At 45.3% G+C, this 11869-nt stretch overlaps 1 protein-coding gene across 1 annotated transcript; it reads left to right on the top strand.

Annotated features, from left to right (window-relative positions):
- Positions 1-1512: 1512 nt before the first annotated feature.
- Positions 1513-4864, top strand: LOC142245680 (apoptosis-associated speck-like protein containing a CARD). The gene is made up of 4 exons (XM_075318605.1): positions 1513-1941; positions 2581-2628; positions 4356-4394; positions 4521-4864. Exons 1-4 carry the CDS (start codon positions 1665-1667, stop codon positions 4844-4846), a joined length of 690 nt encoding a protein of 229 aa, XP_075174720.1. The 5' UTR covers positions 1513-1664; the 3' UTR covers positions 4847-4864.
- The last annotated feature ends 7005 nt before the right edge of the window (positions 4865-11869 follow it).

Genomic DNA, 11869 nt, shown 5'->3' on the forward strand with positions numbered 1-11869 from the left:
GGGTCTCTCCAGCTTTGCTCTTCTAGAGGAGACATTTTCCTCTTCTCTTGCTCGGTGAGATTGGATGGAGACGTTTGTCATCGGTGATTTTGCCGTCTTGTCATGGATTCTCAGTGTATTTGTTTCTGGACTGTGACTCGGCCGCTCACACACAGGAATATGCTCTGATCTGAACCATCCATTGTAGCTCCGCAGTATATTGAGGGTCGTTGTCCCACTGAAAGGTGAACCTACGCCCTGGTCTCACGTCTTATGCAACTTTTACCAGGTTTTCTCCAGGATACTTTGTATTTAGCATTATCCATCTTCCCATCACCTTTGACCGGCTTCCCTGCCTCTGCTGAAGAAAAGCCTCTCCACAGCAGGATGCAGCCTCCACCATGTGTGACGGTGAGGAAGGCGTTTTCAGGGTGATGTTTAGTTAGTTTACTGCCACACATAACATTTTCCATTTAGCCCAAAAAGTTTTACTTTGGTCTCATCCGATCAGAGACCCTTCTTCCACATGATCAGTGGCCTCTACACAGCTTTTTGCAAACTACAAACAGACCTTATGGCTTTCAAAACTGTCTTTCTTCTTGCCACTCTTCCATACAGGGCAGATTTGTGGAGTCTATGTCTAATAGTCGTCCTGTGAACAGATTCTCCTCCGGAGTGGTGATCTCTGCGGCTCCTCTAGTGACCATGGACATGTCTGCTGCTTCTTTCATTAATGCTCTTCTTCTTGGGATGTCAATTTCAGTGGAAGCCATGGCTTGGTGGGTTTGCAGTTGTGTCTTACTCCTTACATTTTTGGATGATGGATTGATCAGTGCTCCATGAGATGTTCAGAGCTTGGGCTGTATTTTATAACCTTACCCTGCTTTACTCTTCTCTCTATCCCTGACATGTGCGGTGTGTTCCTTGGTTTTCATGATGCTATTTTATCTTTGACCTGTCTGGTGTACTCCTTGTTTTTTTTTATGCTGTTTTATCTTTGACCTGTCTGGTGGGCTCCTTGGTTTTCTTGATGCTGTTTGATCTCTAATATTCTCACACAAACCTCTGAGGTTTCACGGAACAGCTGTAGTTCTACTGAGGGGAAATTACACACAAATGAATTAAATTTACTAATTAGAATTAGGGGATTTCTGGAGACAATTGGTCACTCAGCATTTTATTTCTGGGTATAAGCTACAAGGGGCTGAATACATATGCATGTCACAATTTTTAGATTTATAATTTGAAAACATTTAGAAAACCAGGTGTCATTTCTTTTATACTTCACAAATACTTTCTAACAGTGTTGGTATCTCATAAAATCCCAATAAAGTAGATGTAAGTTTGTGGGTACAACATGATAAAAATGTGGGAAAATTCATGGAGTATTACTTTTTCAAAGCACTATATGTTGCAACATCTGGATATGAGTCTTCTCTAGAGAAAGGTGCATAAAGGCGGAAGTAAGTGTTGCATTACTGGCTCCAGACCAAAAATTCACTTACTGAAGTCTGAAGACCGGGTCGGTCAGTACAACAGCCTCACCGGGTTCAGAACAACCTCCTGTATATTAACCCTTACAGCTCATCTTCCTCTCGATCCTAGAAATTGACCAGAAGGAGGAAAAGAACAGGAAGTACCGCAGAGAAACTAAAAGTAATTTGTGCACTAATAATTAGGAGGGAATGGGGAAGACGGTGAGGGACGTCCTCCTCCAAGCGCTGGAGAACTTAGAAAAAAAATCCTTTAAAAAGTTTAAGAACAAGTTAAATGACTGGGATATCGAGGAGGAATACAACAAGATCCCGAGAGGAAAGCTGGAGGATGCAGACCCCGAAGACGTGGCTGATCTGATCAGAAGGCATTACAAGGATTCCTATGGCATTAAAGTGACCGTGGCTGTGCTAGAAGCCATCAATGAGAACCAGGAGGCGGAGGAGCTCCAGAAAGCCTTACAGGCGGGTAAGAGTTGGGAAATCTGGTAAGACGATACAATAAGAGAGGAATAGTAATCAGGAGGATCCTCGGAGGGAGGGAGGGATGGCTGCGGATATGGCAGGAGACAGAATTTAAAGGAAACCTGTCTGGTCCTGTATTATACACCCAGAACCAAGAGCAGCTCTGGGAGCATATTTCTAATCCCTGCCTAAAAGTCCCAGCCTATAGTAGCATAGATAAAAGGGATCTTTAGAAAAAGTATCTCTAAAAATCCTTTATGATATGCTAATGAGGCCAGGGACTTGTCACAAGGGCGTTAGCTCCCTTGGCTAGTCGGTGCGCTCATAGAGATGGGTTATATTTGTACAAAATTAGTGGGGAAAAGTGTGAAAACTCTTAATGGGTTAAACATGGACTTACAGGGAAGCTGCCTATATAGGTGGCACTGCACAACAGGTTTCTTCCTTCTGGAAGAGAGCTGATTTGCATAGTTTTATCTCTTTAAGAAAAGCTAGATTCCCCCAATATCTGCAGTCCTAGGATAGGGGAAATGTATTCCCAACAGAGATCATAGTGCTGGTGTATGAGGATGGCTTCCTCCATAGTAGTGAGCAGTGACCGGCCCTGGACTGATCTTAGGCTTCTGTTCTTTGTGTTTTTCAGTGACTGATCGTATAACCACAGGGGCAGATCAAGGAGCAACATCAAGAGGTGAGCAGAGGACTGGAGTGTCCGCATAATATGTCCGATCCCTCAGTATAACCCACTAAGGCTCTGAAGTCACGGAGCAGAGAACTGGAGTAATAATGTGTGCAGAGGACGATGACTTTCCCATCTGTGGTGACATTATAGGACAGCGGTTCTATAAATGACACCCGACTATTGTGGAAATAGTCTCTTCAGAAGGATGACGACTCCATCTCTGGATGGGGATAGCATCCTACAAGTCAATATCAACCATTTAACGAAACTCACGACATGACTTCAAACTAGACACTCCATGTACAGACACATGTTTCAGCGTATTGCTCCTGCACCGCCCCGCTCTCAGCAGCCGAGCTGCTCGGATCCGGTCCTTCTGTGGGTTGCTCGAGGTTCTCCGGACCCGGGGGTCTCGCGGTCACTTCAACTGAAAAGGGGGTTATGATGGTGGATGTAGGACGTATTTGTACGGGCTAAGCCGTAGAGCGTTCGTGACGCCACCCACGGTGCGTGGTGAGGCTGGACACCACCGCTGCAGTTTTGGGGCACCCGGGGGAGATGTTAGGCAGCAAGTTATTATCCCCTCCGTGGGCAGGGATGGTGGCCCCGGGACCCGTTGGGGTGTTTTTGGTGCAGTGAGATGGGCGGCCGCAGGGTGCTCGTGTACTCACTGCTGAGAAGAAAGGACACGAGTCTCTGGTAAACCAAGGTGATGGTGGTCGGTGCCCGCAGCCGGCTGCGTTCTGGTTCCCCACCCAGCTGGTGGTCTCTGCCTTTATCCTGCACTCTGTGATTGTGGACTACCTGTGTCTGAAACTCCAGGAGTCCGCTCCTGGCTGGATGTGGCCTAAGGAGCCCTTGGCCGCAGACGCTGGCCCGTGGGATCTCTGAGCCCTGGCGGTGGCCTTTTATCCCCCTCGTTGGGCTGTTGTCTTCTATCGGGACTTTGGGTGGGACAGGACCTCTAGTCCTGGCCTTAATCGGTGAATTAACTGATGACAGTTGTTTCTAGTCCCAGTTTCAGGGTCCGAGTACCCCCTCTTGTGCTCCAGTTTCCGATTCGGTTCCCCGGGTCGGTGCCGGCGGGCCACTACCCTGTCCCGGTCCACCTCGGTTCCACCGAGCCATCTTCCCGGCTCCTGCAGACGGAGACCACCGTCTGCCACTTAGCCAAAGGCACCAGGGCTCCTACCCTGGCGCCGCTCAAATTGGGGTTCTCGCCTCTGCTGGAGCTGCACACAGCTCCAGCCCACACCTCTCTCCAACTTGAACTTGACACAGCTAGACTTGAACTGAACTTTTCCCGCCCTGGGCTGTCTAGACTCCTCGGTGGGCATCTTCCAACCGCCTGGTTCCGCCCCCTGGTGTGTCTGTCTAGCCCGGGGGAGGTGACTAAGGTTTTAGGTTAGCTGCTGTTGCCTGTGAGGGAACAGTGTAGTGTGGGGGCCAATTTAGTGACTACCTGACCTCGCCAGGGCGGCACACTCCTCCTCAGTGCAAAGCAGGAGATCTGATTTCGTGGGGTGAGAGTCCTCTGACTGGGGTGGTGACCTGGGAGCTGCGCCTCCGATGATGAGGACTGCTCAGACAACCCATAAACTCAAAAAATACAAAATAGATAGAATTTCACTATATTTCACTAAATCTTCACTCAAAACGAACATAACTTTAGATACTGCACTCATCACAGTCGACGTCCGAACTTACCACTTTTCTTTTTTTTTATCTTTTGTCAGCACCGACTCAAGAAAGATCTCTGGGAACGACACCAGGAGGTGAGAGGAAGACGAGGGGCTCCTTATAAATCTTACCAATCTCATGTAATAGTGAAGTCACTCGTATAAGTTACTGCGAGGGATGGAGGATGATCGGAAATCTGATATCTTCTGTTCTCATTACAGATCAGGAGCATTTTGTGGACAGACAACGCGCACAGCTGATACAATGGGCGTTTGGTATGACCTCAATCCTGGATGATCTCCTTCAGAAGAAGCTGATATTGAGGGAACAATATGTCAGGGTGCTCAGCAAGACGACCTCCTCAGATCGGATGCAGGAGCTCTACCAATATGTGCAATCCTTCAGGAATGAAGACAAGGATAAGTTCCTGCAATCTCTGAAAAGGCACAACGGGCTGATCATCAAGCATCTGGAGGAGGCAGAATGGATCCGTGCCGAACATCAGCTCCGGGGATCAGTCCTGCACCGCTCATTCTTTCATATATAAAAGCAAAGAAATAAAAATTACTGCATCAAATTTATTGTTGGTGTTGTCTCACTTTATGGAAATAGAAACAGTAAAGCATAAAATAGTATGAGGCTACGAAAAAATAGAGACTATGGGAAAATAGTCCGAGGCTATGAGAAATACATGATGAGCAAAAGGGTAACAATGTTTTGCAATTCTCATTTTCAGGCTTCATATGTGACCATCCTCTACAGCTTTGAGCGTGAGACGGCCTTCATCTTATAGACAATCATCTTGGCTTCTCATACATAAATGTGACTTGCAGATATTTAGCATATGATCAGTTCTGCAGATTCTCGTCAGTCTCTGCATCGTTACCGTTTTGCTCCTTTTTCTTCTTGTATAATACAAATTACAACCTGTTCACACATTCCGTAATAGCTCAGTGTGTTATTAGGTTGATTCCCAAGTGACTGGCCATTGGTTCGAATCGAGGAGCCTCCATGAAGAAGATTTCCCAAGAAAAGAGAACCAGCATCATCCAGCTCATCGATAGCGGTCTACCAACCAAGAAAATTGCCAAACTGTATCATGTGAGGCCATGACAGGTGGAAGAAAAAGCAATGAAGTCCATCCAACCATTCAAAAGCCAAGAGGTGACGTCCAGACAAAATACCGGAGTCATCAAGTCGCTCATCACAAGGTCTATCAGTTCTGGTGACACCCGGCAGTGGAGGCGGCTCATATGCCATAATAGTGACATCACAGACGTCCATGAAGCACCAAGCGACGCACGTTACACAAGTCTGGAATAGTGGCCCGAAAAAAGGTGGAGAAGCCTCAACTTCAATATCATCATAAGAAGCGTCAGCTCGAGTTTACAAAAAAGTATGAAAGGTGGAAGATTGGAAACAGGTGATTGGGAGCTAAGAGATAAAATTTAATAGACGGCACTGATGGGGGCAAATGGGTCTGGAAGAAACAAGGGAAAAAAGGGGTTAACTAAAATTGAAGGAACAATCAATTTCAATGGAAGAAGCCTGAAGATATGGGGTTGTTTCACAGTCAAAGGCATTTGTCACGGGGTATGTAATGACAGGACAGGGGCCCCTAAGCTGGCCCTCAGACTCGAGACCATGCTCTGTCACTTATCTCAGAGGTAGGCTTTATGGTAGCCAGGTCTGAGCCCCACGCATTAACCTGACTCCTGACCAAGCCCTGATCTTACTCCCCCTATCCCCCATCCTCCACCCTTGGGCGCACTGGTAAATACAATAACGAAACCCCACAGAAACAACATGGACAGGGCAGAACAAAAACTCGTATACCCTACACTCAAACACAAAGGAGAGACAATATGTGTACAGGGGAAGAAAATGTAAGGAAATAACCACACAACAGTAGAACAATTACTCAAAGATCACTTTACAGATCACCATAAACAAGTTCACCAACAGGACGGGGATTGCTGGAGCCTATGCTGAAGCGAAAATCGGTACATACTGGATGAAAACCGTGCCTTAAATAGGAAGGAGGCAGCTACACGTGGCAAATAGCAACCTGAGCTCGTAGTTCCTGCTCTCCAGTCTGCAGGAATGAACTCCTGCAGAGCTGAAGACCAGTGGACCTGAAGCAACCAATGCCCAGCTCTGGCTGAACAATTCTGAAGCCCTAGGTTGCTTGTCAGACTCTATACACGCCACTGTGCCACAAACTGCGTACAGAGCCGAACATTGCATGACATCATTGGATACTTGACCGGGATGGATGGTGGTCTCAATGCGGAGCTATATGTGAGGATCCTTCAAGACGAGTTACTTCATACACTCAAGTACTACATGTATGAAAAGAACGACATAGTCTCCAGCAGGAGAATGACCCAAAGAATACGGCGAGATTGGGGAAGACATGGGTCAATGACAGTGAAGTAGGGGAACTGGATTGACCTCAAAGTCCACAGACCTCAAACCAATCCAACACTTCTGGGTGAAACAAAAGTTGTATACATCCCCAAGTGAGCGAACAGTATACACCTACAGTGGAAACATGTAGAAGAGACCTGACCAGTATACACCAACACTAGGAACGTGGAGAAGAGACCTGACCAGTATACACCAACACTGGAAACGTGGAGAAGAGACCTGACCAGTATACACCAACACTGGGATCATGGAGAAGAGACCTGACCAGTATACACCAACACTGGGAACATGGAGAAGAGAACTGACCAGTATACACCAACACTGGGAACGTGGAGAAGAAACCTGACCAGTATACACCAACACTGGGAACATGGAGAAGAGACCTGACCAGTATACACCAACACTGGGAACGTGGTGAACAGACCTGACCAGTATACACCAACACTGGGAACATGGAGAAGAGACCTGACCAGTATACACCAACACTGGGAACGTGGAGAAGAGACCTGACCAGTATACACCAACACTGGGAACGTGGAGAAGAGACCCGACCAGTATACACCAACACTGGGAACGTGGAGAAGAGTCCTGACCAGTATACACCAACACTGGGAACGTGGAGAAGAGTCCTGACCAGTATACACCAACACTGGGAACGTGGAGAAGAGATCTGACCAGTATACACCAACACTGGGAACGTGGAGAAGAAACCTGGGATCAGATTTCGGTGGAGACATGCTGGAATCTGATGGAGAGCCCAGAAGGATTCAGGCAGTGCTGATAGCCAAAAAGTAGATTTCCAAAAACTATCAAAATAAAAATAAATAAATAGATTTTTAGGACCAAAACAGTAATAATGCAGAGACATGAGAAGAATATGCATATGAATGAGATAGCAAAGATGATGGTCTATAAAATGAAGGTCGTCTCACGCTGCAAGGTGCAATGGATGGTGAGATATGGAGCCTGAAAGTCAAAAGTGCAAAACATTGTTACCCTTTTGCTCGTCAGTGTAATGATACAGTGCCTACAAGTAGTATTCAACCCCCTGCAGATTTAGCAGGTTTACACATTCGGAATGAACTTGGCATTGTGACATTTGGACTGTAGATCAGCCTGGAAGTGTGAAATGCACTGCAGCAAAAAAGAATGTTATTTCTTTTTTTTTTTTTTTTTAATTGTGAAAAGTTTATTCAGAGGGTCATTTATTATTCAACCCCTCAATCCACCAGAATTCTGTTTGGTTCCCCTAAAGTATTAAGAAGTATTTCAGGCACAAAGAACAATGAGATTCACATGTTTGGATTAATTATCTATTTTTCCAGCCTTTTCTGACTAATTAAGACCCTCCCCAAACTTGTGAACAGCATTCAAACTTGGTCAACATGGGAAAGACAAAGGAGCATTCCAAGGCCATCAGAGACAAGATCGTGGAGGGTCACAAGGCTGGCAAGGGGTACAAAACCCTTTCCAAGGAGTTGGGCCTACCTGTCTCCACTGTTGGGAGCATCATCCGGAAGTGGAAGGCTTATGGAACTACTGTTAGCCTTCCACAGCCTGGACAGCCTTTGAAAGTTTCCACCCGTGCCGAGGCCAGGCTTGTCCGAAGAGTCAAGGCTAACCCAAGGACAACAGGGAAGGAGCTCCGGGAAGATCTCATGGCAGTGGGGACATTGGTTTCAGTCAATACCATAAGTAACGTACTCCACCGCAATGGTCTCCGTTCCAGACGAGCCCATAAGGTACCTTTACTTTCAAAGCGTCATGTCAAGGCTCGTCTAGTTTGCTCATGATCACTTGGAGGACTCTGAGACAGACTGGGTCAAGGTTCTCTGGTCTGATGAGACCAAGATCGAGATCTTTGGTGCCAACCACACACGTGACGTTTGGAGACTGGATGGCACTGCATACGACCCCAAGAATACCATCCCTACAGTCAAGCATGGTGGTGGCAGCATCAAGCTGTGGGGCTGTTTCTCAGCCAAGGGGCCTGGCCATCTGGTCCGCATCCATGGGAAGATGGATAGCACGGCCTACCTGGAGATTTTGGCCAAGAACCTCCGCTCCTCCATCAAGGATCTTAAGATGGGTCGTCATTTCATCTTCCAACAAGACAACGACCCATAGCACACAGCCAAGAAAACCAAGGCCTGGTTTAAGAGGGAAAAAATCAAGGTGTTGCAGTGGCCTAGTCAGTCTCCTGACCTTAACCCAATTGAAAACTTGTGGAAGGAGCTCAAGATTAAAGTCCACATGAGACACCCAAAGAACCTAGATAACTTGGAGAAGATCTGCATGGAGGAGTGGGCCAAGATAACTCCAGAGACCTGTGCCGGCCTGATCAGGTCTTATAAAAGACGATTATTAGCTGTAATTGCAAACAAGGGTTATTCCACAAAATATTAAACCTAGGGGTTGAATAATAATTGACCCACACTTTTATGTTGAAAATTTATTAAAATTTAACTGAGCAACATAACTTGTTGGTTTGTAAGATTTATGCATCTGTTAATAAATCCTGCTCTTGTTTGAAGTTTGCTCTAACTTATTTGCATCTTATCAAACCTGCTAAATCTGCAGGGGGTTGAATACTACTTGTAGGCACTGTATATTCTTATTATTCTGGGAAGATGACAACTTACAATCACTCGGAAATTTAATCAAGTAGCAATTATTAAAAACAATCACTGGTAGTCCACAAAATGGCTTTTTCTATAGATAATTTCTTAGAAATGTTATGTAGTGAGTGATTTAAAGCTCATTCTACCATGCACCCTACTAGGAGCACACACATTATAGCCACATTAGGAGAGGGAAACAATTTACAGGCTGGGGTGTGACTATGAATCAGATCTTTTTGGCTCATTTGCATATAAGAAAAATATTGATTTCTCTTCAGCTTCCTGTGACCTACATGCCCATATAGACACCTCAGGAGGGTTGATCCTACTGACAGATGCCCTTTAAATGCAGCTGTCAATCTCTGAATATGGCAATGCAGTATATTGTTTAAGACAGTGTTAACAAGATGATAGGTTCAAATCCCCTAAGGGGACTAAAAAGTAATGTAAAAAAAAAATTATTTTATATATAATTTTAAGTTAAGTTTTCCTCCTTCAAAATTAAAAAAAACTAAAAGAATGAACATATTTAGTATTGTAAAGTTCAAAATTGTCCTTTCAAAATAAAGACTAAAGTTAAAAAGAAAAAAATAATAATTGAATCATCAGAATTACCAATGTTCAGTCACTGCACACCTCAAAAAAATGGTAGCAAAAAAACCTTCAGTTTAGCTTTAATGCTTTGTTTTTAGCTTGGCTCTATTGCAGTATTTATACCATGAGCTTGGTTCTGGTGCTCTACTAATACCATTACGAGCTCAGTTCTGGTGCTGTATTTATGATATGAGCTTGGTCTCCGTGCTGTATTTAAATTAGTGTGGTTTCTGGAGCTGTATCTATGCTATGAACCTGGTTTTGGTGCTGTATTTATGTTTTGAGCTTGGTTCTGGTGCTGTATTATTGTTACGAGCTTAGTTCTGGTACTGTAATTATGATATGAACTTGGTCCCCATGCTATATCTAAATTATGGGCATGGTTGTGCAAATGTATTTATGTTATGATCTTGGTGTTGGACCTATATTTAGATTATGAGCTTGGCCCTCATGCTGAGCTTGGTTCTGGGGCTGTATTTGTTTTGATCTTGGTGTTGGAACCATATTTAGATTATGAGCATGGACTTCGACCTAAGCTTGGTTCTGAGGCTGTATTTATATAATGCTGTGTTAGTGCCATATTTAGGTTATGAGCTTGGTCCTCATGCTGAGCTTGGTTGTGGGGCTGTATTTATGTTATGCTCTTGATGTTAGTGCCATATTTAGGTTATGAGCTTGGTCTTTATCTTGAGCTTGCTTCTGGGGCTATATTTATGTTATGCTCTTGGCGTTAGTGCTATATTTAGGTTCTTAGCTTGGTCCTTGTGCTGAGCTTGGTTCTGGGGCTGTATTTATGTTATGCTCTCGGTGTTAGTGCCATATTTAGGTTAGGAGCTTAGTCTTAGTGCTGTAATAAATTGATGACAATTGATGAACCTTATACAATGGGACAGCTCATAGAGTCCCATGGCTTTCAGTATCATCTCTACGCTGATGATACGCAGATCTACCTTTCTGGACCTGACATCACCTCCCTGCTAACCAGAATCCTACAATGTCTGTCTGCTATTTCATCCTTTTTCTCTGCTCGATTCCTAAAAACTGAACATGGACAAAACAGAATTCATCATCTTTCCTCCTCCTCATTCAACCCCCCCACCTGACATATCCATCAATGTCAATGGCTGCTCACTTTCCCCAGTGCCACGTGCTCGCTGCCTGGGAGTAACTCTAGACTCTGATCTCTCTTTCAAGCCACACATCCAAGCCCTCTTCACCTCCTGCCGCCTCCAACTCAAAAATATTTCCCGGATCCGTACATTCCTTTGCCAAGAATCTGCAAAAACCCTAGTACATGCCCTTATTATCTCCTGCCTGGATTATTGCAACCTCCTGCTCTGTGGCCTCCCTTCTAACAGTCTCGCACCCTTACAATCTATTCTAAACTACGCTGCCCGGCTAATCCACTTGTCCCCCTGCTACTTCCCGACCTCTCCTCTCTGCCAATCCCTTCACTGGCTTCCCATTGCCCAACGACTCCAGTTCAAAACATTAACCATGACATATAAAGCCATCCACAACCTGTCTCCTCCCTACATCTGTGACCTAGTCTCCCGGTACTTACCTGCACACAACCTCAGATCCTCACAAGATCTCCTTCTCTACTCCCCCCTCATCTCCTCTTCCCACCATCGCATCCAAGATTTCTCCCGTGCCTTCCCCATACTCTGGAACGCTCTGCCACAACACATCAGACTCTCGCCTACCTTAACAAGCTTCAAAAGAAACCTGAAGACCCACCTCATCCGACAATCCTACAACCTGCCGTAACCCTCAGTCTGATACAGCGTCGCACAATCAGCTCTACCCTCACCTACTGTATCCTCACCTCTCCCTTGTAGACTGTGAGCCCTCACGGGCAGGGACCACTCTCCTCCTGTACCTGTCTGTGCCTTGTATTGTTTATGATTATTGTACTTGTCCCT

Source organism: Anomaloglossus baeobatrachus, chromosome 7 (assembly GCF_048569485.1).
Source record: "Anomaloglossus baeobatrachus isolate aAnoBae1 chromosome 7, aAnoBae1.hap1, whole genome shotgun sequence".
Taxonomy (NCBI): Eukaryota; Metazoa; Chordata; class Amphibia; order Anura; family Aromobatidae; genus Anomaloglossus; species Anomaloglossus baeobatrachus.

Coding starts and splice junctions, on each gene's coding strand:
- LOC142245680 (XM_075318605.1), top strand. CDS start 1,665: ATGGGGAAGACGGTGAGGGACGTCCTCCTCCAAGCGCTGGAGAACTTA. Junction 1,942..2,580: donor CCAGAAAGCCTTACAGGCGG/GTAAGAGTTGGG, acceptor TGTGTTTTTCAG/TGACTGATCGTATAACCACA. Junction 4,395..4,520: donor TCTGGGAACGACACCAGGAG/GTGAGAGGAAGA, acceptor TTCTCATTACAG/ATCAGGAGCATTTTGTGGAC.